The sequence below is a fragment of the Oncorhynchus mykiss genome, chromosome 25, assembly GCF_057628025.1.
Source record: "Oncorhynchus mykiss isolate SJ-2025 chromosome 25, ASM5762802v1, whole genome shotgun sequence".
Lineage (NCBI taxonomy): Eukaryota > Metazoa > Chordata > Actinopteri > Salmoniformes > Salmonidae > Oncorhynchus > Oncorhynchus mykiss.
This window is the reverse complement of record NC_143046.1, coordinates 33,379,677-33,406,464: the sequence shown is the minus strand read 5'-3', so window position 1 is coordinate 33,406,464 and position 26,788 is coordinate 33,379,677. Positions and strand designations below refer to the sequence as shown.

Here is a 26,788-nt window from a genome sequence, read left to right as displayed (position 1 = left end):
ATCAACTGTTCAGAGGAGACTGCGTGAATCAGGCCTTCATGGTTAATTGCTGCAAAGAGACCATTACTAAAGGACACAAATAAGAAGAAGATACTTGCTTGGGCCAAGAAACACAAGCAATGGACATCAGACCGGTGGAAATTTGTCCTTTGGTCTGATGAGTCCAAATTTGAGATTTTTGGTTTCAACCGCTGTGTCTTTGTGAGACGCAGAGTAGGGGAACGGATGTTCTCCGCATGTGTGGTTCCCACCGTGAAGCATGAAGGAGGAGGTGTGATGGTGTGGGGGTGCTTTGCTGGTGACACTGGCTGTGATTTATTTAGAATTCAAGGCACACTTAACCAGCATGGCTACCACAGCATTCTGCAGAGATATGCCATCCCATCTGGTTTGTGCTTAGTGGGACTATCATTTGTTTTTCAACAGGACAATGACCCCAAACACACCTCCAAGCTGTGTATGGGCTATTTGACCAAGGAGAGTGACGGAGTGCTGCATCAGATGACCTGGCCTCCACAATCAACCAACCTCAACCCAATTGAGATGGTTTGGGATGAGTTGGACCTCGGAGTGAAGGAAAAGCAGCCAACAAGTGCTCAGCATATGTGGGAACTCCTTCAAGACCGTTGGAAAAGCATTCCTCATTAAGCTGGTTGAGAGAATGCCAAGAGTGTGCAAAGCTGTCATCAAGGCAAAGGGTAGCTACTTTAAAGAATCTCAAATATAAAATATATTTTGATTTGTTTAGTACTTTTTTGGTTACTACATGATTCCATATGTGTTTGGTAGTTTTGATGTCTTCACTATTATTCTACAATGTAGAAAATAGTCCAAATAAAGAAAAACCCTTGAATGAGTAGGTGTGTCCAAACTTTTGACAGGTACTGTACACACACGCACGCACTAAAACACACATGCGCACATATGTACACATGTATGCACTCATGCACACAACTTTCTGTCTAGCAAGTGTTCAAATCATTTAGATGTTAGTTGCCTTGCTATCTCACTCTCTTTTTTTGTCCAAGTCTCCCTCTCTCTAACAGGATATACAGGCACATTCCATCCCAACATTTCTTCTCTCTCTTTCTCTCGCTTCTTCTCTCCTCCCTCTCTTTGATGACAACTCACTCCCCCAATTTGGTCTCACAGTACGTAAGTCATCAACACAAGTGGGTTCTCCTCTGTGACCTCTCCCTTTCTCTCTCATTTACTTTCCATTTCTTTCTTTCTTTCTTTCCATACCCACACTCTTGCCAAAAAGGAGAGCACAGTTCATAACAACATGTTTATTGATAACATGTCTTGATCTCATCATCGTTATGTTTTTACAATGTCTCCATTCTCTCCGCGGGTGTCTGTGCGGAGCTCACCGGCTCTAACTCTGCTCTAGGAACAGACGCCATTAGTAGGCTATAGACTTTGATGTGTGTGTGTGTCACAGAGAGCCTACTCATATTCAGTGGCTCTCTCTCTTCTTTCTGTTTCGTCTCTCTTTCCTCTCCTGCTCGCTTGTCTAGCTGTCAAACTTTTCACGGTACTGCAAATCCCTTTAACACTCTCAGTCACTTTGTTTAATCCTTGACTACTGTCACATCGATCACTATGTCGCTCTTTCTTTCTGTATACCCCCCCCCCCCTCTCCTGTCTCTCGCTCTCTCTCTGCCTCACACTCCCAGATGGCAATGTTTGTATTGGCTGCCCAGCTAGGCCCTCTGAATCTGTTTGAGTGAGTTGGTGTGTCGTTGGCGTGTTTGGTGACGTGTGTCTTCACACAATTCTCTTATTCACTGAGCCCAAACCCAGCCAACCAGTGACGTCGGTGGGACCAGAGAGGGATACAGAGAGAGCTTGGAGGGAAGTTATGAGGTTCCGAGAGGCTGAAACGGATTCGTTCAAATTAAACTGGATGTTTTTGTTGGAAAGCTGCATGGTTCACTGTGTGTCCCAGGCCCATATATTGTCTGCCATTATTATCTCAATATGAAGTGCAGCATCGGAACACCCACTGCTAAAAAGAATGTGACCAACATCCATTATTGATTCACAGGTTACATGTGAATTACATCAGAATGTGACCGCTTCCATCTGTCTACTACAGCAGAGCAGGGTAATATGACCCCTCGGGTCAGTGACCTACAGTTCCGGACACATCACCAAGCGTTAAAGAGAGAGAAAGAGAAAGCTAGACCTCATCAAGCGGAGAGAGAGCGAGAGCGACAGAGAGAAAGAGAGAGAGAGAGAGGAATTCTGAGGTTTTTCCATCCACCCCACAGGAGGCTGCCTGTATATGCTATGACCGGCTGCCAGGTCTTTGGCTAGAGAGGGTGAGATACATGCATTACGTGAATAATATTAAAATGAATATGCGATAACAACACAGTCCCAGTTCAGATAGCGAGGGGAAATGGTGGCGAGAGGGAAGGAGAGCGAGAAAGATGTGAGACGGAAGTGTAAAGATTCATCTTCATCATAAGAATTGCTGGCATTGACATATTTTCCGCACACATATATGTAGGCAAGCAAGAAAGAACACTCATAGTATGGTGGGCTGTGTCTGTCCCTAGGTGTTGAAGAGATTTTGGGATACTCTGTCTTTGCGTTTCTATTTAAAGCATGCTGTTGTGTTTTGTGTCGTGTTACTGATGGTCCTAGGTCTATACTAGGAGGAGCAGGGGGGTGGGAGGGGCTCGCTCCATCCGGTCCTGCGTCACACTGTCAGGTAAGAGGGTGTAGAAGGATGGGAAAAGGGAAGAGGGTACATCTGTTTGAGGGTCTGTACGCCCCTGGCTCGATCAGAGGAGAACACAGAGGGAAAGAGAGAGAGAGAGAAAAAGAGAGTGATAGTAGCCTGTGTGTGTTTGAGAGAGAAAGAAAGAATGTGTGACTGTGATACAGTGTGACTGCATTATGAGTTGGTCTCACCTCGTCTCACTCTTTGTGAGTCCGTCCTTTTTGGTACCAACGGAAGCAGTGACACTCTGAGACAGTATTTGTGTTAGAATGGAAACTACAAAATGTGCTTGGCACTGTGATTTTGTCTGCTATTCCTGTGATATCATATTTACTCTCAATTTTGCAGTAAGAAGAAACAAACACAGGCATTTGGTTCACTCCATCTCTATTTCACGTTTCCCTAGGCCTACCTCCATCACTTCTCCTTTTTCCAGACCTGGTCCTCTCTCCTGTGTTGACAATCTGTGAAATCTTATATTCCTTTATAAATATTTGTGATATTTAGCTAAATCCAAGATCATCTTTGTGGCCCAGATTCTGTCAGCCAACTTCTATTTTAGGTGACAGAAGCACCTCCATGAATCTTAGCTGAAGTTCACAACCCCACTTTCTGGAATGGTTTTGTCCACAACCAGAATGAAAAACCCCTTCAACCTCACATTGGAAGAGCCCAATGGACAAGATGGTTGACAGGTGGAGACAGGACGTGGCAGGGGGATAGACAGGGCGGAAGAGGAAACGACGACTGTGCTTGAATCCGAAAGTGCGGCAAGTGAAGTGTGTGATAATGAATGGAAAATAGTGAAATCAAAGAATGGAACAAAACAAGCAAAAGTTGCAGTAGAAGACAAGGACCCGGTCCAATAATGAATTTCCTATTGAGTTGCGTTTTTTGGACAAGGAGATTAATTTGGGAAATCCATTTGCAATATCGAGCACTGTGAAGAAAGCAATGGGAAAGGTGGATTCAATCAAGGTGACTAGAAGCGGCCTTGTTTTGGTTAATTGTGTTGATGAAGAGCAGAAGAAGCGTGCAGTGGATCTGGCAAAATTGACCACGTCAGAAGTTACGTTTATTGATCTTCGGGGGCGGCGCACCTGCCAAAAGAGTTAAAACTGGAGACTCGCTGGATATAGGTGATGAGTACCTTAGTCAGAAAATCCTAGGAGTGGTCAGTGCACGTCACCTGACCCGTATGGTAAATGGGAGGAAGGAGAAAAGGAGAAAAAATATTATTGTTGTTTGAGGAGATTCTACCTGAATTTGTGAAGCTTGGATATGTGAGGTATGCCGTGACACCATCTGTGTGGAAACCTTTACAGTGTGGGAATTGTAAAGGATATGGTCACGTTTCAAATGTTTGAAGATGGGAGAAGTATGATATTGAAGAGTCTGTGAATGGAAAATGTTGCAACTGTGGTGAGGATCATACTCTGGACTTCCTTGAGTGCCCGGTTAGGGTGAAGGAGGTCGAGATGTCAAGTGGATCTCCTGGTTGAGAGAATGCCAAGAGTGTGCAAAGCTGTCAAGGCAAAGGGTGGCTACTTTGAAGAATCTAAAATATAAAATACATTTTGATTTGCTTAACGCTTTTTTGGTAAAAACATGATTCCATATGTGTCATTCCATAGTTTTGATGTCTTCACTATTATTCTACAATGTAGAAAATAGTCCAAATAAAGAAAAAACCTTGAATGAGTAGGTGTGTCCAAACTTTTGACTGGTACTGTATAGATGGGGCTCCAAACAGGTGGCGCTCTGCCCCACCTGGCCTGAATGACGGGTTGACCACTGAAGATACGTTTGGTCCAGTGCGAGTGAGATTTTTGAAGAGGGTGGAACCAGGCCTTTTGGCTACTCCATGGGTTGTTTCAGGTTGGGCGGAAAAGATGGTGGGTGTTGTTGGGTCGGTGAAGGTAACCTGATGAATGTTTGTGTTTCTTCAGATCAGAGGGAAAGACTTGGGGAAAGACCTGTATCTTGCTTTGCGCTTAAGTACAGGGCACCATTGAAGGACGTGATTTCTGGGGTAGTGTGGAGGTGGAGCAATTTAAGTTGAAGATTCCTGGTGTTTGTGACGCCCACCGTTTGGTGCGACACAGATTCAGAGTCTTTACCTGACAAAGTGTCACGGCTGAGGTCGGCTCCTCTCCTTGTTCGGGCGGCGTTCGGCGGTCGACGTCACCGGCTTTCTAGTCATCACCGATCCATGTTTCCTTTTGTTTTGTCTTGATTACGCACACCTGATTTCTATTCCCTTATTATGTTCCTTATTTAACCTCTCGTCTACCTTTCTGTTTTGTCCGTGATTGTTTTGTGTTATCGTGTGTGTTGGAGGGTTTTCTCATTAATGGATGTTTCCTTGTTGGCGCTATTCTGTTTTTTTTGTATTTATATTTTGAGTAAAGACTTGTGTTTTTCCTCAAACCTGTGTCCTGCGCCTGACTCAGACAACGAACACCGCTCATTGTTACACAAAGTAATGTTAAGATATACGAGTTATGCTGTTAGAGCTTTTGTGCCGTATACACTGCAGTGCTCTAGGTGTCACGTTTATTGGCATGTCGCAGCAGTGTGTAGGAGGGAGATTCTTAGATGTGGGAAGTGTGCAGGAGGACATGGGACAGAGGAATGTGTAGTTTTGGTGGAAAAAGTTGTGTGTCAACTGTAGTGCTGCCCATATTGCTGGATCGAATCCCTGAGCTGACAAGGTAAACATCTGTTGTTCTGCCCCTGAACAAGGCAGTTATCCCACTGTTCCCCGGTAGGCTGTCGTTGTAAATAAGAATATGTTCTTAACTGACCTTCCTAGTTAAATAAAGGTATATAAAACAAATATGTTTCAGTAAGGTTGGCTTCTTAGTGTTCATATCAATGGTTATCAGAGCAGAGATGGAACAAAAGTCACAGAAAATAGATGTGTTGGCAGCTGCAGAGAAATACTTGGGGTTATGAGTTGACTTTAGAAGAGTTACAGGGTGTGTTGAGTGGTAGTGTCCTGTCCTCTCAGGTTGTTGGCCTGGGATAGGATCAAATAAGGTGGTGGGTTTTAATGAGTGTAGTTGGTAGGGTAACTCAATATTTTTTATTTAATTTAGCCGTTTCCACTTTGACCATTTTGTATCACAAAGTGTCATGTATTTATATTATAGTTCAGTTGGGGGCGGTAATGCAATATATTGGATGCCAACCACCGTTAAACTCTACCAAAGAAGAAGAAACCCATTTCCCAAGCCCACAAAACGCGCGAAAGTTCACTCATTACACAAGATCAATAACAGCAATGGCTTCCCTTACTAAAGCAGGTAAACTATACAAAATCTAGTTTATTCAGAAAATTGCACGCATTCATGAGATAAGTTGTCATTGACTTACAAGATAAATCGCAAGACCATAATCCGAGACAGACGACTCCGAGCTAGCTACATTTGCTATTTAAGGGCCGATTAGTTAACTAACACTAGCTTGTTGACTTGTACAGTAGCTAACCCAGAGATCTGTGTATATATATGACGAGATTGTCTCCGTCCTAACCATTGGAGTCGTCGTCCCAAAGGCGGAAAGGCAGGCGACAAGTTTAGGTCCAAATATATGCGCATAGAAAGTACATTTCGGCGAGAGTGAAACTACTCGATTCGCCTCTTCATCTCTGGCCAACCCCACTGTCTGTTGTTGGACAGGTCGTGTTTTGAAGCGCAAGGTGGAGACCGAGGAGTCCGTGGAGGGGAAGAGGGGTAAAGGAGAGGACGACCACCCGGAGATTGTCACAGAAGGCCAGAGGGTGGTCATTGAACACTGGTGAGAACTGAACACACCAATAACACCCATTACATTTGCGTGACGGAAAAAGATGACGAAATATAAATTAATTGGACGTTGCATTCCAGTGTCCATCAAATGAAAATGGTATCTGGCATGCGTATTGCTCAGGGGTCTCCAATGCTGTTCCTGGAGAGCAACCCTTCTGTAGGTTTATCTCCAATCCCAGTTGGCACTAACCTGGTTCAGTTTATCAACCAGCTAATTGTTAGAATCGGTGGTGTTGTAGATTATGGTTGGAGTGAGGACCTACAGGACTGTAGCTCTCCGGGAACAGGGTTGGAGAGCCCTGATATAGCTTATTGTCGTCTAACAACATTTACACAATTAGCAAAAAAAATTAAAGTGCAAACAAATAAGCTACATCTCTGCTGCAGGTAAACACAACCAGTTAACTAACGCTCACTGTTCTGTTGTCTTACGGCAGTAAAAGCTGACGAGTGTATGGGCGTAATGCCGAGGGGGTCAGAGTTGCCCTCCTGGCTGCCTGTCCAGACCTCACTGTGGTGCTGAACCCCCAGAAGCCCCGGAGTAAAAGTTTTGAAGTGATTCTGTTTGAAGGAGAGAAAGGTAAGGATGTCCAGGGATCTATCTGTGTGAAATGTCTTTTGTCTCCTTTTCTTTTGTTTAATCCATTACTCTCCTCTCCTACAGAGGTTTGTCTGTGGTCAGGGATAAAGAAAGGCCCACCTCGCAAGCTGAAGTTTCCTGAGCCTGAGGTTGTAGTTTCTGCCCTGGAGAAGGCGCTAAAGACTGAATAGACACCTTTGATGAAGGTCTGTATAGGCAGAACTGTATAAGTTATGTGCTTCAAGGTCGAATTCAAAAGACTGGATTCAAATCGGATTGACCAAAACTGTGAGAGAAAGAAAGCCATTTGAATTGGCCAGACTGGTTGAGAGGGTTTGGCTACTAGAGCCAGTAATAAAACAGACCAAGAGAACAGCACTAAATCAATGCAATCCACTTATTTGATTGGATCAAATATGTCATTATCCAATTGTCCATGATCATTTTTGGCTAAAATAGCGAATTGTCCCTCTTGTTCTTTGCAGCCAGTCATCTGGGGTTTGTAGCAGCTGGACGCAGAATGATGAGGACTGACCAAACCGGGTTGCACCCCAGTCCTTCCTCTGATGACCCCAGCGTCAAGCTCCTCTGGCCTGGATACACAGCGACATCTAATGGTGTCTCTCACAGTCCCTCTTTTTACAATATTGCTGCTTTTACTGTTCTCTTCTTGTTCATATTATCCAGTAAGGCTGTAAAATCTTTCACCTGCTTTTGTATGTCTATGAAGAATAAAGATTGTTTCTACATTTCCTTCAGTGTGTCACATTTGGAAATTAGGCATCATTTAGAAGTAGGTAACATGTACTCTGACACATTCCATGTGTCTGACATGTGCTTGGCTGGCTGTGAATGGAATTTGGAATTAACTTGCTATTTGTAAAATATGATATGAACTAAATTTAGCAGAGGACATAAACGCCCATCTGATGCCCTCAGTCTCTTGCACCTCCATCACCTCTGTTTTATTTTGGCTTTTTTTCTAATTCCAATGTAGACCTTATTCACCCCCAGATGTTCACCCTCCAACATTATTTATTTGATGCCTGTCCTGTCACTTTCTATTTTAAGCCGTACACATGTTATGGCACCTAAATGGATATTTAGTCAGGCAATTACACCATAACAGAGTGATGCTGAGACTTTCATTTTTCACTTTAAAATATGTCAAAGTTAAACTATTCTATGCGCAAGGACTACTTTAAAATGTCCACTGAACATTTAACAGAAAAAATACTTGAACAGTGCAGCTGTGAAGTTCAGTAACAGATTGACTGCTGTTGGTGCAGCTTTTTTTTGCATGTGTTTTGGATGGGAAGCAACAAGGGGGGACAGGAGGAGACACTGGAAGAGGGAGAAAAGAGGAGCAGGACTTGGACAACAGAGGGAGAGGGGGGGTCATTGAGTACTGAAATACCCACAGCCACCCCCCCTAAAGAATATTACCACTTTTGGGACCACACATCAATTTAGGTAAATACATTGAGTCAATTATCCATAACCACATCAATTTAGGTAAATACATTGAGTCAATTTCCCATAACTACATCAATTTATTCCCATCACCAATAGCTCATCTGTACCATCTGGATAATCTCAGTGTACAGGAAAAGAACAGAACACTTAAAAGTCGTAGACAAATTGCCACTGAAAATGAAAATGTGTGATAGTGAGTTGTGACTGTTCTGTCGTTCTGCAGTAAGAGCTAATACGTGTGCTGAGGGGGGTGCGAGACGCCCTCCTGGCCGCCCGTCCAATCCTCATTGTGGTTCTGAACCCCCAGAAACCCTGCAAGAAAAGCCTGGAGGTCACACTTTTGTGGAGGGAGGGAAAGGTGATTACTTCCATGTCATAGGGCCTGTTTACTGGACACAGACTCGTCATTGAAAGTGCTTTTTAGTGCACGATTCGGTGTCTGGAAATACGGACCATATTGTTTATCTTTGGCATCTTTGGATTCACTGCGGCACCCAGAAGCTGTCCTTTTTCTTGTACTATCCATCTTTCCTTCCTGTGGCGGTGTGCCTCTGGATGGGCATAAAGCTAGGCCCAACTGCCAGGCGGAAGTTCCCTGAACCTGCAATTGTGGTTGCAGCCCTGGAGGAGGCACTGAAGAATGAATAGAGACCCAGTGAAATTCTGTATTTCGGACTGAGCCCTGACACTTACAGTAGATGGCTTTACCTAACTCAACGATTATGAGTATGATCCACTGATCCAAAATCATTTTTGAAAACCGTCTGTCAGTTTCTCCTTTATCCTTGTTCTTCTTCTGATGACCCAAGCGACAAGCTCCTCTGGCAAGGACAACGATGACTTATAGCGGTGTCTCTTTGCAGTGCAACACATTTCCTCTATTAGGTTACTGTACAACTGTGGTACCCAAAATATTTTCAATATACTGTCAGTGTACTCCAAGTAAAACCCTAGCAGCTCCCTGAGTATCCCCTTCAAAAATCATGTCTGTCCATAATGATGACCACTATGTGACAAAATGGGGCTTGATGCATGAGGAGCTGGCTTGTTTACCCAGGAGGGTTACTGCTTCACAGTTTGGGAAACACTGGGTACCAATATACACTGAACAAAAATATAAACGCAACATGCAACAGTTTCAAAGATAGATTTTACTGAGTTACAGTTCATAAGGAAATCAGCCAAATGAATAACTTCATTAGGCCCTCATTTATGGATCGAACAGACATGCATATGTTGGTCACAGATACCCAGTGCTTGACTTGGACTGAAATATGTGCTGGTACTCATTTTGGGTGCCGGTACTGTCTATATCAAGGTATAGGAGCTCCACAATACTTTTAGCTAATATTCTGTAAGATAAACAGGTGCTCAAGCAGTATTAGGTGCCGGTACTCAGCTCCGGTGAGCTCCTGCCCTAGTCAAGCACTGCAGATACCATAGATCAATAAACCAATCAGTATCTGGTGACCACTATTTGCCTCATTGAGCGCAACACATTGACTTCGCATAGAGTTGATCAGCTTGTTGATTATGGCCTGTGGAATGTTGTCCCACTCCTCTTCAATTGCTATCTGAAGTTGCTAGACAATGGTGGGAACTGGAACTCGCTGTCATACATATCGATCCAGAGCATACCACACATGCTCAATGGGTGACATGTCTGGTGAGTATGCAGGCCATGGAAGAACTGGGACCTTTTCAGCTTCCAGGAATTGTGTACAGATCCTTGCGACATGGGGCCGTGCATTATCATGCTAAAACATGAGGATAGGTGGCGAATGTATGGTACGACAATGGGCCTCAGGATCTCATCACGGTGTCTCTGTGTATTCAAACTGCCATTGATAAAATGCAATTGTGTTTGTTGTCTGCCCATACCATAACCCCACCATGGGGCACTCTGTTCACGACGTTGATGTCAGCAAACCAATTGGCCACATGAGGCCATACACACTGTCTGGCATCTGCCCGGTACAGTTGAAACCAGGATTCATCCGTGAAGAGCATACGTCCCCAGCATGACAGTGGCTATCAAAGGTGAGCATTTGCCCACTGAAGTCAGTTAAGATGCAGACGAGCACTCAGGTGAGCGTCTCTGAAATGTTCTAACAGTTTATGCAGAAATGATTTGGTTGTTCAAACCCACAGTTATCAGCCGTCCGGGTGGCTGGTCTCAGACCATGAAGAAGCCGGATGTGGAGGTCCCGGGCTGCCGCGGTTACACATGGTCTGCGATTGTGAGGCCGGTTGGACGTACTTCCAAATTATCTAAAACAGAGGCAGCTTATGGTAGAGAAATATACATTAAATTATCTGGCAACAGCTCCAGTGGACAGTCCTCCAGTCTGCATGCCAATTGCACACTCCCTCAAACCGTGAGACATCTGTGGCATTGTGTTGCGTGACAAAATTGCACATTTTAGAGCTGACTTTTATTGTCCCCAGCACAAGATGCACCTGTGTAATGATCATACTGTTTAATCAGCTTCTTGATATGCCACACCTGTCAGGTGGATGGATTATCTTGGCAAAGGAGAAATGCTCACTAACAGGGATGTATACAAATTTGTGCACAAATTTCGAGAGAAATAAGCTTTTTGTGCAGCTGATGAAACATGGGACAGACACTTTACATGTTGCGTTTATACTTTTGTTCAGTAAATTTGCTGCTATTGCTGATTATCCACTCATCAATTTCCAATGTGAGATGTCTTATCTAATGTTTTTTAATATATATATATATATATATTTTTTAATCTATGGAGAATAAAGCTGCTTTGTTTGTATACTGTTCTTCTGTCTTTGCTTCGAAAAGTATGGAATGTGTGCAAGCATAGGCTTTTGTGCTTCAACAAAAGCACCGCAAATTAAATCAACCGGATTTCATACTTTTTTTAAACGCGTCAACGAGCTACACAATCACAGACGCTGATTGGTTCTAAGAAGAATGACGTCTGTCGGACTATCGTTCTATGGTGGTCTTCCGGTGAGGTGGAGGACGCTTTGAAAACGAATTTAGGACCAATCACTTATCCTGTAAGTAGCAAATGTAGTATGTTGGCACAAACGATTATCTAAAAAAAAAAAGGATATAAATATATAAACTCTCAGTTCTATGCATTCAAGCAGGTTTGCGCTGGTACGGTTCTAGCCAGGCATTGCCGGATAGCTGGCCTACATGCTAACATTAGCTAGCATTGTTATTTACTTTTCGCATGATATTGGACTTTATACGCTCACTTTTTTGTACCTATCCGTTAAAAGTTGTTCATATATAAAGGTAGAAATAAACACCCCTCTTGATCAACGTATTTGTAGCTTCTCAACATGTAATTTATGCTACGTGTTGTAAATGATTGGCACTCGTTACTGTTCTGCTTTGGCCTGTACCAGAGACTTGTAGTGTTGTCACAATACCACGTTTTTACTAACGATGCGATGCCATGCCACATTTTTACTAACGATGGGGGGGGAGATGTCAGTGGCCTATTGTCCTGTTCGCCCCGTCCCCGGACGTTTGTTCCGGTTTCAGATGTTCTGCTTATGTGTTACGCAGAAACCTGTCATTGAAAGTCGCCCTTCTACTCAGTACAACACGTTGAATTTAACTTTACACTGTTCAGTGTATTATAGAATACTGAACAGAATGGCTGATTTGCTCATATTTGTATAGGCCTACCTGTGATTTGGCTGGAGGAATGGAAGGAAGGAATATAACTTTACATGCATAATGATCTGCGTGTCATTGTGGCAGTAAGGGAAAACACTGCATAAAACCTTTACTTTTCAGTTAACACACACATCTCCCTCCCTCTCTACCACAAACACACACTGCTCACAACTTTCAAACGTTAGGCGTCAAACAAATTAAGGAGCACCAAAAATACATTTTTTTATTTAGCTTAGGTTTCCATTAGGCCTATATTAATCTTTGAAGCACATTTCATGAGTAGCATGCCCTTTTTCTTTCTTCCTCTGCCATTCAGTGGCGAAGCCGTCTAAGGTACTGCATCTCAGTGCTAGAGGTGTCACTACAGACCCTGGTTCGATTCCAGGTATCACAACCGGCTGTGTTTGGTCTTGGTCGTGGTAGGTCGTCATTGTAAATAAGAATTTGTTCATAAGACTCGCTGAGTTAAATAAAACATCTCAGTTGCCTAGACCTACTGTGAAGTTACTAGGTGGTTAGCTAGCTATGTAACATGACTGGACAACATTGTTATCAAACCAATAATTAGCGGACCGTGACATGGTTTGTGAAATTACATCAAATGAGTGTGATTCCCGATAGAGAGAAAAGGTATCTCTGGTAATATGGGTATATTTAAAAAAGAAATAAAAAATGTTTAGGCTAGCGACAAGCCGTCTTCTCTGCTGCAAGCATGCCTGTGGTGAAGCTGTGCTCAATTTCCCCTCTCTGGCACAGAGGTTGCACGACAGTGTACTTATAACACGTGATGAAATGATACAATGGATCAACTTTGCTCACTCTGCTCCACTGTAACAAATGTACAAATATAACAACACAAGACTCATCAGGGTCTGCAGCCCCGCTCGCCGTTAAGGCTAAATTATATTTAGATAACTGATGGAGGGATAGATGTGCAGGAAGAGCGGCCAGGGAGAAGCAGGTGAGTGAGGGTTGGTAGGGGGATGCGGCTAACTTTCATGTGCCACCAGATATGCACATGAAAGTGATGTGGATACTATTGGACCGTGCATACTAGTGGCTGTTGCTTCAATTCAACTGAATTTAACTTATCACATGGCAGAGAAGAAGCAGCCATGTCGGTGAAGTATCAGTGTTGTTGAGGCTAAATCGAAACTTTGTCTCTGTACAGCCATGGCGACTGAGGGCCCAGAGAAGACTGGTGAGGAGGCTGCGGGGGCTGGGGCGGGTGCTGGTGGGGGGGGGACGAGGTTCGACCTGGAGAAAGAGACAGAGCTGCGGTTCGAGGTGGAGGCTGGGGAGAAGGTGCAGCTGGAGCTGCTCACGGGATTGGCTGAAGTCTTTGGTTCGGAGCTCAACCGCAACAAGAAGTACACGTTCCCACCGGGCTCCAAGATCGCTGTGTTCACCTGGCAGGGCTGCAGTGTTTCTCTCTCAGGGAAGACAGAGGTGAGAGGCTGTGGAGGAGTAACCGATGAATGGAGGGGGATATGTGCATGGCTGAAACGTCTGCCTTGGTATCTGCCACTGCTAGGAGTGAAGGATGCAGAAATATGTTGATCTCGCTCTCTTCTAGGTGGCGTACGTATCAAAGGACACACCCATGCTGCTCTACCTGAACACCCACGCCGCACTGGAACAGATGAGACGACAGGCGGAGAGAGACAACGAAAGGGGCCCACGGGTCAGTGTTCGGCTGTGTGTGTGTGTGTCTGTGAGAAGTGGCCCTTGGTCAGTGTGTGTATGCTCGCTTGTTGTGTAAACGTTGCTTCAACGTTGTCCCCCAGGTGATGGTGGTGGGGCCTACAGACGTGGGGAAGTCGACGGTGTGCAGGCTGTTGCTGAGCTACGCTGTCAGACTGGGCAGGAGGCCTACACTGGTGGAGCTCGACGTGGGCCAGAGTGGGGTGAGACATGAATACGTTGTCTCTGTGGATGGAGGCGTGCATATCGCCTCTTTGCTACTGGTCCCCTCTACTAGCACTGCTATTATGCTAATAAGGATAATTGCATGTAATATTGAAATGAATCATGTTTCTGTGATTGTGTTGACTGGCTGTGTCTGGTTAGTGCTGTTGATGACGTGATGCTTTCCTGTCAGGTGTCAGTCCCGGGCACAATGTCAGCGCTGTGTATTGAGCGTCCCGCTGACGTGGAGGAGGGGTACTCAGTACAGGCTCCGCTGGTCTACCACTTTGGCTCCACCACACCAGGAACCAACATCAAACTCTACAACAAGGTGAAAGATGACACCGATCACCTCTGGTTATGGCATTAGGTTATATGAACCCAGAACTTTGTGATGGACTTTTCCCCCCTGGTGTATGTAATCTTTCTCGCTCTTTCTTCCCCATCCATTTCTCTCTTTCTCTCCCCCTCCCTCCTAGTTGACATCATGTCTGGCGGAGGTGTTTTCCCAGCGCTGTGAGGTGAACAGGAAAGCCAGTGTGGGCGGCTGCATCATCAACACCTGTGGATGGGTAAAGGGTTCTGGATACCAGGCCCTGGTCCACTGCGCCTCAGCCTTTGAGGTGGATGTGGTTCTGGTGCTGGACCAGGAGAGGCTCTACAACGAGCTGAAGCGGGACCTGCCGCATTTCGTCCGAGTCGTGCTGTTACCCAAATCCGGAGGGGTCGTGGAGCGCTCCAAAGACTGCCGGCGCGAGGCTCGGGACGACAAGATCCGGGAGTACTTCTACGGTTTCCGCGGTGTCTCATTCTACCCTCACGCCTTCGACGTGCGCTTTTCTGACGTGCGCATCTACAAGATCGGAGCGCCATCCATCCCCGATTCGTGCCTTCCTCTGGGGATGTCGCAGGACGATACCCAGCTGAAGCTTGTCCCTGTGACCCCAGGTCGCGATCTCACGCACCACGTACTGAGCGTAAGCTGTGCCGATGAGGGGGAGGAGGTGGCTGGGGGGGTGCGCAGGGGCTTGCTGGAGAGCCCGGTGTGTGGGTTCATTGTGGTGACTAACGTGGACACACAGGCACAGGTGATGACTGTGCTCTCGCCCGCCCCAAGACCCCTCCCCAGACACACACTGCTCATCATGGACATTCGCTTTATCGACCTCAAATAGAGGAGGAGAGAGGGGAAAACGCCAGAGGAAGAGCGAGAGATGCAGAATGTCTGAAATCTGATGGCTCTTGTCAAGGAGTTTATTTTCAGTAGCACAGAGTTTGGGGCAGCAGAGCAGTAGCCTGCTTGCTCTGTTTAGCTAACATTTACACTCCTTGTACCAAAAATCTATCTTTGGCATATGACAAGGGTTGGAAGGATAGCTTAACAGAGTGGTACCTAGACTAGGAGAGTGGTATCTGTTCTGTCAATATTTGGCTTCACACTCAACTGATAAGGGAGAGATGAAAGACCGCCCAAGTGTTGGGTGGAGAGTGTTGAATAGAGGAGGGAGGGGTTTAGTGTTGGGTGGAGAGGAATGGAGTTGAGGGAGGAGGGAAAACGTCTGTAAATATTTTTTCATTCAACTTGTTAATTCCAATGTACAGAAACTGGTCTCAAGTTGTTTTCCCAGACAAGACTGTTTGGTATGATTGTTTTTATTGTGAAAATACATTTTTAAATAAAATGTGCCATTTCCAGCAATGTTTTAGATATGACTCTTTAACCTGCTTTAGATAACAGATCACTATCCTGAGCGACCTCTGGCATGTTGAAAGCTTTCAAATGTTGTCCCTCATAGGCATACCGACTCACCCGCGAAGGCCAAGAGATTTGTGGGAATGACGCTAATCTCAATCACTGATTGGACAAACGTCCCACCTAAAGGAGCGAGTTCCGGCGTGCGAACATTGAGTGGGTTCGATTAATCTCGCCCGGGCGCAGGTGTGTTTTGCACCGGCTGAAAGTTGATTGCAATTCGATTTGGAACCGACCTGGCGCCAGGTGCCCCGCTCTGTCCAACGGGGGTCGGCTCAAAATAAAAGGAATGTAATTATTAGGATTCTGTTTCTCATGCAAAAGTGATTGTTAAATCTTTCTTCCGAAATTAAAACTAGTTCAATTGAAACCTTTATTTTATGGAAAATAATGTTTCTGGACGTTGCACGATTACTGTTCGATTTGAGAAGGGCGCTCCTCCGGATGCCGTGATGGGTTTGTGCCTGGTTCAACACGGGCCAGTGTAAAATAACCCCCCCCCGCCCATTGGCCTAGCTAGTAGCTAACTATCCTCGGGACTCGAAACTCACCCACATATTAAGAACTTGAAAACATCAGCCCTGGATGTCAGGTATGCCCTGTTTTTGGTGAACTGCTTTCCCCAATATTTAAGTAACTGATTGTTTATAGTTCTGTCTCAAGCGGTGATCAAACACAGGTCGTCGCGACAAACTTGCCCTGGTTTGGCTAGCTAGTCAGCTAACATGTATTCCTTGATCAGGACTATATGTTCCATTATACATAACGAGTCATTGGACGAAGGCGTCTTCTGTGCGGGGGAGTATTTTTAACGACACTCGGTCTGAACATGAAAACGATTCGCTTGCGGTACGATTTTGGAAGCATAATGACCTTATATTTTAACATCAAATATTAATATTTTTCAAACAAAAGGTTAAATTGTTACACAACTTCATAGCGTTTGGGTTCCCACACGGCCATATTTCCATGTTAGTGTTTGTTTACGCAGACAGCTAACGTTATCTGCGAATCTGAACACCTGTGTATACGGAAGACAAACGCCACAAACATGTCACTGAAAAATACTGTCCGCTGCAACTGTTAACCCGGTACAGTAAGTGCATTTTGCATTTGTGAAATTGTTTTAATGTGATATGAAAGTAGAGGGTTTTGTGTTTCTAGAAACGTACCCCAATTGAGAATCGATTCACGTTTAGATGGAGTATTTGGCTGTTTTGGCTTCCAGAGCCAATTCGCCTTAACATTTTAAATGGTCCTTGGACTAAGGAGTAACGAACGTTAGGCTAGGTCACTTTTTTTATACTGGGGGTTACAGTTTCACGTAACTTTCGAGTCCCAACAGCTCTCAAAATGCGTAGTAATTATCCCCTTGTCTTTTAATTTTGTCACATGTACACTAACCCATCGCAGCAGGCGTAAAATAAACGTACATGTACAGATTCATTGGGACACAATTACAATGCCTATGTAGCCAGCTAACTAGCTACATACCTAGCATCTCCTGTAGAACATGATTAGCTGACAGGCTGTGTTTAGCATCGACGATGGGGCATGCAATCGGACACTTTATAGTTTGAGTTAGCAGACTTGATATAAGTGAAGTGCTGGCTGTCAGACTCCTCACTAATAGACATAATGTTTGGAAGCTAACGTGACAGGATCAAAGGCAGGGTAATGTTACTCTGCTGAACAGCGATATTTCAGGATTAACAGCCGTTTAAATCAGGGGGATTTGATGTGTGTGCTGCATGGAGATGATTAGTCGTCTGCTAACAGTAGGTCACACGACCTCCAACATTCAGCAGCCTGTTTTCAGATACAGATACGGTCCGCGTAGAGAAGGCTTAGGGTTGTTTTAGTGCTAATAAGATATGTAGTGTTTGCTTTAAACATATTATCTACAGAATATTTTGTATGTCAGGTGTTGTTGATTGTACCGGTATGTACTTTTGTGCGCCTCTGCCATAGATGGGGGTGTGTAGAGTAGCTAGCTAGGTTGTTGAAGGTTGTAGTAGAGGTGTGTTCTAATGCTCAGGTTCCACCATTGCCTTAGAACCGTTTTCAGTGTGATAACGGAACAGGACTTATCCCCCAGGTATTACATGAGATCTGTGTGGGTGAGTGTGCTGTTGTATATTTATGAATACGTGTGAGAGAGAGAGAGCGTGAGAAACGCTTTTAGATACCCGTTTTGACCTCGTTAGTCACTACTGGGAAATGAAGATGGAGTACAGTTGACATAATTGTCAGGTTTCAACACACGACCTGCCACTCCCTAGACGTACATACACTTCTGTGGCATGCAACAACTAGCTATGTAAAGAACACGTTATTGTCACACCTTGCAACAATATGTTGTTCTTGGCTGCGTTTGTGGTTTTGTGTGTGTAATTACTAATGGTTGAAGCTTGTGGTGTTGGTTAATGCTATTGATGTAATCTAGTAGTTGTGTAACATGCCCTCTGTTTCCCTGTGTTTCAGGAGGTGCTGTTATAGACAACAACCATGTGCTAGAACACTGGACTGAGACGACCTGCAGTTGTCTGAGTGGCTTCCTCTTTCTGCTTGGCATCATGGGAAAGGAGGCGTGTCTACGGTGGTTTCAGAGATGGGATGGGTTTAACCTGCACTGTTACAAAGACTAAAACAAACAGCAAAAAAAAAAACAGCTAATTGACCAAGTTGATCAGACAAGACTGATCTCACCTGTGGATATGAACGCTCTCTTAGACGGACAGAGCACTGAATAGTGTATACAACATTTGAGAGCTTTTGTATACAGGCTTTTTAAAAGCTGCATGCGGGCGGGCTTGGATTTTTACTGGGCAGCTTTACATTTTTTATTTAATTTTTTTGTCCCAACGGCTGCCTCCCCAGAATATAGACCCTGGAACTATCCCCTTTGCAAGCATTCTGTCACACTTTTCTGTCTCACCCAATCACATTGTCTCACACACACACACTCAGTGCCTAGATACACCTTGTACAAGACCAGAGTTCAGTGGATGGTCACTGCTCTGCTAGACACCCCTGTTCTGTTGTTTTACAGGCAGTCCTGCTACAACCTCCTAATTTCTGCCCCTTACAAGAGAGTTTGTAAATAGTAGTGATAGATGTAGGTGGAGGGTTAGGGTTAGTTTGTTGTCTCACCAGGTCAGGAAGTATTTGTAAAAGCAGTTAATTGTGTGTGCCCTTGTGGGTCTTTGTTGCAGTAGACAGGAAAGATTTGGTTGATTTATGTATATTGTTGCACCAAATAAGGTTACATGAAAGCCACACAGAAATATTTTTTAGAAAGTTGCAATTTTTGTATGATATTGTATAGTTTTGTTTTCAAAAGATATGAAATGTATAGCTAGCTATCTAGCTAGCTGTAGATATACCTGCAAAGATCTACACATATGCAAACAAAGGTGTAGACTTTACTATAAAATAAGTGTTTAAGTGGTTTTTGTGGCCAAAGTGCAAATATCTGGCTACCTTAAGATGTTTCTCCCAAATGGCTGCTTTCTTTAATAATACTATTTCTGCTACCTAAGACCCTTCCCATCCATCTACCATCATGCCCCCTTATCCCATACGGACACTGAGGTCTTCCCTCTGACCTTTCCAACATCCTTCTCTTTAGATATACATCTTCTACCTCGCTCCCTCCTCCTCTCTCCCTCCCTCTGATGCCGGGGTTCAGTAGTGGGGGACTAGGTGGGGAGGTGGGGGGCCCCGCCGCCTCTCCTCCCTGCCCGTTCCGACCCAGTCGCTTCGTTCCCGTCTCCGCGGCTACCACTTTCCTGGTCGGCTCCACCACGCTCTTCTTCTGCTTCACGTGAGTAACACTCACTCACACACACACACACACTGAATTCCATATAAAAATTCTGTCTCTCACCCCATCCCTCTCCCTCCAGGTGTCCGTGGTTGTCAGAGCATGTCTCCTCCGTCATTCCCATCTATAACGCTGTGGTCTTCCTCTTCACCCTCGCCAACTTCTGCATGGCCACCTTTATGGACCCAGGGGTCTTTCCCAGAGGTAAGCAGAGTGTGTGTTAGAGATGCCTGTCTTAATAAGGTGTAAAGAAAGTGTTTCAGTGTGTGTGTGTGTGTGTTCACAGCGGAAGAGGATGAGGATAAAGAGGATGATTTCCGCGCTCCGCTCTATAAAACGGTGGAAGTTAAGGGCATTCAGGTCCGGATGAAGTGGTGCTCCAGCTGCCGTTTCTACAGACCGCCCCGCTGTTCACACTGCTCTGTGTGTGACAACTGTGTGGAGGTAAACACACACACACACACACACACTGCTCCAGACTGCCACCGTGCTAACATTACACGCGGTATGACCGGTGACAACTGTGTCGTAACAAGTTGTCAGAGGCAGCCGTAGAAATATCAGCAAAACAGTTATTTGATTGGTATTTTTTGTCTTATTTCTTGACCCTTTTGTGACCGTTTGACGTGTGTGTGTGTGTGTGTGTGACCTGGCAGGACTTTGACCACCACTGCCCGTGGGTGAACAACTGTATCGGGCGCAGGAACTACCGTCACTTCTTCCTGTTCCTGTTGTCCCTGACGATCCACATCATGGGTGTGTTTGGCTTCGGCCTGCTGTACATCCTCCAGCACCAGCACCAGCTGGACAGTGTTCACTCCTCTGTCACGTATCCTTATAGGCCGTGTCTAGACCTGACAGGTTCATGTAGCTTTATTGTTCTGATCATGGAGTTCTGATCTCGTCATGCATCGACACCTACATTTAAATGTGTCCACAGTGTGTCCGGATTCCCTTTTCTCGCGCTATATTCAAATGCCGGTATCCATTCTACAAACGGTGGAATAGGCTAAATATGATACAGCAACCGATGGCAGTAGCTAACTACTGTAGCTAACTAGCCGGCTAACCTCTGTTAGCTAGTAAGCAACGCTAAAGGGATTGAAAATAGGTCAGCATAACTTTAGCCAAACAAAAATATATATATTTTTTTAGTTAGCTAGCTGTTTAGCGTTTAGGAGTCCAGCAAACACGTTCCTCACACGCTAGGAACGTATTTCCCCCAACGTTATAATGAAAAGGTGCCTCTCGTTCCCAAAACACAATTTTTGTGGAGACTTGTGGGAGGAGCGCTGACTCTATATGCTTTCGGTAGCCTGATTGTGTCCAGACTGAGGAGAAATCTACACACAATGCATCTCTGACCAGCTCCTGAAGTGGTCAGACAGATCTGAACACAATCAGACCACAAAGCCACTTTTGTGCATCTAAACCCGTCTTTTCAATGCGATCTTCCTATTCTGATAGCAGAAGTCACATGTAAGTGTGAAGTGTAGACACGACCATAGACACACACACAGTCTTGTTGTTGCACTGATTTAGTTTGTGTCCTTGACTGTGTGTTCCCAGTATGGCTACGATGTGTACCGCTGGTCTCTTCTTCATCCCAGTAGCAGGTCTTACTGGTTTCCACATGGTACTGGTAGCTCGGGGTAGGACCACTAACGAGCAGGTACGTCTGTCTATCTGGGTGTGCTCCTCTGAGAGGGCCAACATGATCCAGATTATCTAAAAATGGATTCTCTCTCTGTGTCTCTCGCTCTCTCAGGTTACAGGGAAGTTTAGGGGTGGAGTTAACCCTTTCACCAATGGCTGTCTTAGGAACGTCTCGCACGTGCTCTGTAGCTCTCAGGCTCCCAGGTTAGTGACCATCTCTCCTTCATTCCTCCTGTTTTCCTCTGCTGTTGCAGCTTCTGGTTGAACAAGACTCTCGGGGGGGACAACTCGGTGTAGCTTAAGAGTTATGGTTGTTAATTAAGTAAAATATCTAGCAATATATATGTGTGTGTGTAATGGAGTATGAAGTTTCAGTGGTAAGTTTAGGGTCGTTCATGTGTTTTCCCGTCTGTCAGGTACGTGGGGCGGTGGCGGGGGAAGCAGACAGTGGAGGTGCAGCCTCCCTTTCTCCGTCCTCCTCTCTCCGAGGCGCAGCTAGAGGCCAAAGTCCTGGACAACGGCATCCAGAACGACCACCACAGCAGCCGGGTACACACACACACACACAGATCTAACATACAGGGGTTTTCACAGATGCAGCGCTCACTCTCATTTGTGTCATATGAACAGTCTTGTCCCTTTCCTGTCCCTGTCAGTCTAAGAGCAGTTTGGAGCAGATGGAGAGCCAGTCAGCAGATGCAGAGCCTCCACCTCCTCCCAAACCGGAGGTCCGCTACCCTGGCCTGCCCCGCGCAGACACCGAGGGTGAGCAGTGAACGCACGCGCACACACACTCGCTCAAGTATCCCACACGGACGTGCTGTCTAGTTTGTAACACTGTTTTTTTATATATAAACATGTTTTTTTCCCCTCAGAAAGCAGCTTGCTGTCTGAAGGTCCGTCCACTCCCTCTATGTACAAGTACCGGCCGGCCTATAGCAGCCCACAGAGGAACCACACAGCTCTGACACACCCAAACAAGGTACGCGTACACACACGTTAAACAAAAGGTCAAATCAGTTGATGGATCCGCTGTAGAAGGGTTAAGCCGAGGGCATCCAGGTGGGACGAGCAGAGGTTTCTGACAGGCCCCTCTCGGGTCCTGTCCCTTCTTTCCTTTACATTGAATTGATCGCTCTGTGGCCATCGGTTGATGAGTAAGTCTGTTAGTGTCATCTCTCTGTGTGTGTCGTGAATGTCTGTGAAAAGGTCTGTGCTCGTGACTCCATCTACTTCCAATGCCTGTATCTTCTGAGGTGTTTGTTCTTGTGGTGCTGATGTTAGTGGTCTTGATCGTGTGATTCCCCAGAAGTCCTCTAGTGTCTGTTGTCTTCTGTTGAGGAATGTCTCCTCAAAGTAATCCCTTTTGTAACATATGTTCCCTCCCTCCCTCCCTCCCTCCCTCCCTCCCTCCCTCCCTCCCTCCCTCCCTCCCTCCCTCCCTCCCTCCCTCCCTCCCTCCCTCCCTCCCTCCCTCCCTCCCTCCATTCTACCTTCACTACCTCTTACTGCTCTCCTTGCCTCTCTCTATCTCTCGCTCTCCAGATGATTCGTGGGGACAGTCTGGACTCCCCCTCCATTCTCCAATCGAGTCGCCAGGCCAGCTATCGGTCTGAGCCCAGCAGCCTGGATGGGGGGTCGGTAATTGGTTTGGCGGCACGTGGAGGGGAGAGGGGCGAAGGCCCCGGGGGGTCCAGTGGGACGGGTGGGGAGGTTGCGGGGGGTATCTCCGGGTACTCCCTAGGGGGGCGGTCGTACACTTCTTACCCCTCCTCTCTGGTCCTGTCCACCGGTGGTTCTCACTCCTCCAGCATGCGCTCTGCCCACACACACCATAATACTCTGGGCACGCTCCAATCAGAGGGCACCACCGACACCAGCTACAAGAGCCTGGCCAATCAGACACCTCAGAACGGCAGCCTGTCCTACGACAGCCTGCTGACGCCGTCCGAGAGCCCTGAGTTTGAGTCGGCCGCTCACGAGTTGTCCCCACAGAAGCCCCACGCCCCTGCAGCGTTTCCCACGGCGATGACCTCCTCGCCGCCCCCCGGGGTCAGGGACGTGCCCTTGCAGGGGTACACCTCACCCTTCCTCTCAGCACAGATGGCCCAGCAGAGAGAGGGCCAGCTGCTCCAGGGCTCTGCCTCTTTCTCCTCCCCCAACAGGGCATACCTCCGCACCTTCAGCCCTCCCCCGCCGAATCCCCCACACGCTGCCCACCCTGAGACACAGCACCACCTCCTACACCAGGACTCCAGACACCCACACCTCCGTGCCACCTCCTCCATTCGCCCCCTTCCTCCCGTCTCTGAACAGCACTCCCCCTCCTCCCCGCATGCCTGTTCCCCGGACCCCCCTGTGTCTCCCCCGCCCAGAGGCCCCTCCCTAAGGAAGTCCCCCTCCTACACCGGGGAGGCAGGGCTCCAGCACAAGGCTCGGTCAATGGGAGGAGCCAGTTTGTCGGGAGAGGGCGGAGTCAGAGTGACCCAGGCTCCACAGTGAGTAGAGATCTGAGCCACGAGCCTGCTACTCTTCATCCTCTTCCTCCCTGATTGATCTATATGAGCCCTCTTCCTCCCTGATCTGTGTGAGTCTTCCTTTTCCTCCTCTTGATGTCAGTGTGTTTCTGCTGGATTGTGTGTGTGTTTGTCTATGAGGAGTCTGTCTTTTTAAAGTTGATCAAAACCATGCTCGGGTATAACTGTGTAATAGGATATCTGTAGTCTGTTTACTTGATATAGAGGCATGCAAGTATGTGTTTAGGAGTGTGAAACAGGAGTGATTGTGTTTGTTAGCATGAGCAGTTATAGTATGCTACTGTTTTCTCACTGTCTATTTCTGGGCTCTTTTTCCTCCTTTTCAATGATCTTTCTACTCTTGTAACCTTATCATAAGGCCTGTTCTATTAGTCTATTTTTGAATCGGACCTACTCACCTCTTCTTCTCACTCCTCCATCTGTCACCCCTATCTACATCCTTAACCCCCTCCCCTTTTCCTAATGCCTATACAATCAGATCCACCTCTCGCCCAGGCTTGGCCAATCACAGCACATCCAAACCAGTGGGCGGGGTGAAGAAGGTGACTGGCGTTGGAGGGACCACCTATGAGATATCGGTTTGAGTGACAGACATCCGCCTCAGCCGAAGATAGAATGTTCCACTGGACAGATTCCAATGTTCTTACTCTGAGGAGACTTGGAGATGGTTATTCAATCACATGCACGCACACAATGAAAGGACTATCCTCTGCTCTTGGTCAATATGGAGTGGATAGTGGAACAGAAGTGTTTGGCTCACTGGTACTTCAATGACTTTAGTATCTTTTATAATGCCACTGGTCATCTTTTCACTGCCGATCTTTCTTTCGTCTTGGATCGAATTGCGACTGAAGTGAAACTCTGAATGTTGACCAGTAATGGAATGGGACAACCTCTCCGCAGTCTGTGAGCCATAGACTGTATAACATGAACGTTGTTATGACAGCTGGGTACTAAACTCTTTAACGCATATATACAAAGATTATTTATTTCGGTACGTTAGGACATGGAGAATTTATACGATAAAATATAATCCTGGAAAGGAGTGCATTTGAACCAATCAGTATGGAGCCTGAGAGGGCGCATATGGACTGTTGACCAATTGTGGCGCTCAGTGGTTCAAGACTTCCTGTCCCATTCAAATGGATGGACCAATCACAATGGATCACCCATGTAATTAGTCTGCAGCGAATATTTAGACTGCAGAGATGATGCCTCAACCCCTGCAAACACAGTTTAATTTGAGTTTTATAAAGCTTTTTTTTATATTGTTTTTTATATAAATGCCTAAAGAATCTTTAAGAATTATTGGGTCAATTGTTCAGATGCTGGAGATAGCGTTTTGGGGTTTGTGAATGACTATGAATGTGAGTTAGACTAATCGCTTGTTTTGATTGATGGCTGTATCAGCCAGTCATAGAGCTCGCTGCAGTTCTCATCCAAAGAGATTGGTGATCGTATATATGACGGCCAGCTGAAGAGGCCCGTCACTGAGGATGTTGAAAGCCACAAAGAAAATGTTTATTCCGAATCATAAATACAGTACACGCCTCTTTGTGGAATGTACACTAGAAATGTTTATTATTGATACATTATGCAAATTCTCTCTTCGTAGCTTTTAAATGATTTGCCTGTCATTTTGGTGTTCAAAATGTTTTCTGTCAATCAGTGCTAGAAAAACTTTAAGGATGGTCAGCCAAACATGTTAAGAGTGTGAGGGGTCATGTTTATTTTACCGGACAGAAAAACCTTTGCGTTCTGAACACAATTCCAAACCAATCTCTATATCCAGGAGTTGGAGGAAGTTGCCGCTACACATTGAGGCCTTTTGCCCCTAATTGTTAGGGCACTAAGGGAGTGTAAGCTGGTTCTAAATCTATTCCCAGAAGTGTAACTTCTACCCAGAGACCACATCCCTATCATAGTGCCTTGTCCTTAGATTCTAATATAATTGGAAGATTCCAACAAATCAAATTCTGGGGGGGTGATATAAACATAGGTATTATTTTTTCTTTGTTTGTATATGTATGATGTGTCTAGGAGGCGACAGATGCCGGGGTTGGTTTGAAATTGAGGACTGTTTTGATCGTTTTTTGCCTTGAGACCGTTCGTAGTAAAACAAAGCGTTTAAAAAATATATTTTAAAGTATTTCTTACAACTATTGTATTTCATATTTTAATTGGTTTTGTTGACATTCTGTCTGGCCTCTTGATTTCCTTATCTGCTTTCTGTTGTTTAAAAAAAAATATCTTTATGGTACAGTTAACATTTTGCCCATGAATAGGTTTAGGAAGGCACAGTCAGAAACAGAAATATGTGTTTGTGTGTCAGGAGTGTGCGTGGTTGAGAGGAGGAGGTGGTATGTTTAATCCAAGCCCACTACAGAGTTGGAATGTCAAAGCTAGCTGAATGTAGCACGTTTTTGTTCAGGGAATTCTGAAGCACACAAACTATCATCCAATCACACAGCAGTGTGGCCACAGTCAGTGTTTGTATGCCCCCCCCCCCCTCGTGTACAGTAGGTGTGCATGTGATTTTGTGTGTTGTGTTGAATGTACTCCCGGTGTGTGTGAGAATATCCTTGTCAAACGCACACCTGGTTTATATGAGTACAAGCAGTCAGACATACAGGGTTAGAGAGTCTTACTTTCTCCTGGTGGGGAAGGGGGCTTTGAACAACAGAATATATGTGAGTAAATAAGAATGCTGCTATTGTTGTGGGTTGTGCTGAATGGAGAGTGTCAAATATTTCTGAAGAACATGGAGAAGACATTTCCAAAATGGCCTTAAGAGTTTAAGGTGTCTTCTCAGAATAAAAGGTCAACCTGACTG

The 26,788-nt window shown here is 45.6% G+C and overlaps 3 protein-coding genes across 6 annotated transcripts; all 3 read left to right on the top strand.

The window, feature by feature from the left end:
• The first annotated feature begins 5,887 nt into the window (after positions 1 to 5,887).
• On the top strand, positions 5,888 to 7,879 carry LOC110505042 (selenoprotein H). The gene is made up of 5 exons (XM_021583986.3): positions 5,888 to 6,042; positions 6,418 to 6,535; positions 6,984 to 7,126; positions 7,211 to 7,332; positions 7,612 to 7,879. Exons 1-4 carry the CDS (start codon positions 5,907 to 5,909, stop codon positions 7,315 to 7,317), a joined length of 504 nt encoding a protein of 167 aa, XP_021439661.3. The 5' UTR covers positions 5,888 to 5,906; the 3' UTR covers positions 7,318 to 7,332; positions 7,612 to 7,879.
• Positions 7,880 to 11,501: 3,622 nt separating this feature from the next.
• On the top strand, positions 11,502 to 15,882 carry LOC110505041 (polyribonucleotide 5'-hydroxyl-kinase Clp1). The gene is made up of 6 exons (XM_021583984.3): positions 11,502 to 11,641; positions 13,447 to 13,724; positions 13,852 to 13,959; positions 14,063 to 14,182; positions 14,377 to 14,514; positions 14,663 to 15,882. The coding sequence occupies exons 2-6, from the start codon at positions 13,449 to 13,451 to the stop codon at positions 15,356 to 15,358; spliced, it is 1,338 nt and encodes a 445-aa protein (XP_021439659.1). The 5' UTR covers positions 11,502 to 11,641; positions 13,447 to 13,448; the 3' UTR covers positions 15,359 to 15,882.
• Positions 15,883 to 18,420: 2,538 nt separating this feature from the next.
• On the top strand, positions 18,421 to 26,785 carry LOC110505036 (palmitoyltransferase ZDHHC5-B). 4 transcript variants are annotated; one of them, XR_016491672.1, is made up of 11 exons: positions 18,421 to 19,762; positions 19,845 to 19,966; positions 20,049 to 20,206; positions 20,419 to 20,518; positions 21,332 to 21,434; positions 21,531 to 21,622; positions 21,835 to 21,967; positions 22,075 to 22,183; positions 22,294 to 22,400; positions 22,964 to 24,005; positions 24,434 to 26,785. XR_016491672.1 is itself a non-coding variant. In XM_090219677.1 (11 exons), the coding sequence occupies exons 5-11, from the start codon at positions 21,333 to 21,335 to the stop codon at positions 24,537 to 24,539; spliced, it is 1,602 nt and encodes a 533-aa protein (XP_090075803.1). In that variant the 5' UTR covers positions 18,421 to 19,762; positions 19,845 to 19,966; positions 20,049 to 20,206; positions 20,419 to 20,518; position 21,332; the 3' UTR covers positions 24,540 to 26,785. The 4 variants fall into 4 exon arrangements, 2 of the variants coding, with proteins under 2 accessions (XP_090075803.1, XP_090075802.1); XR_016491671.1 differs by having other exon boundaries at positions 20,419 to 20,591; XM_090219677.1 differs by having other exon boundaries at positions 22,964 to 23,916.
• The last annotated feature ends 3 nt before the right edge of the window (positions 26,786 to 26,788 follow it).

What these genes read in the sequence shown, in the direction of transcription:
- LOC110505036 (XM_090219676.1), top strand. Translation starts at nt 19,614, where the DNA reads ATGCCGGGGTTCAGTAGTGGGGGACTAGGTGGGGAGGTGGGGGGCCCC. An exon ending in CCCAGGGGTCTTTCCCAGAG is followed by an intron (nt 19,967 to 20,048) that starts GTAAGCAGAGTG and finishes GTGTGTTCACAG; the next exon opens with CGGAAGAGGATGAGGATAAA. An exon ending in AGAGTGACCCAGGCTCCACA is followed by an intron (nt 23,917 to 24,433) that starts GTGAGTAGAGAT and finishes CTATACAATCAG; the next exon opens with ATCCACCTCTCGCCCAGGCT.
- LOC110505041 (XM_021583984.3), top strand. Translation starts at nt 13,449, where the DNA reads ATGGCGACTGAGGGCCCAGAGAAGACTGGTGAGGAGGCTGCGGGGGCT. An exon ending in ACAACGAAAGGGGCCCACGG is followed by an intron (nt 13,960 to 14,062) that starts GTCAGTGTTCGG and finishes GTTGTCCCCCAG; the next exon opens with GTGATGGTGGTGGGGCCTAC. An exon ending in TCGACGTGGGCCAGAGTGGG is followed by an intron (nt 14,183 to 14,376) that starts GTGAGACATGAA and finishes CTTTCCTGTCAG; the next exon opens with GTGTCAGTCCCGGGCACAAT.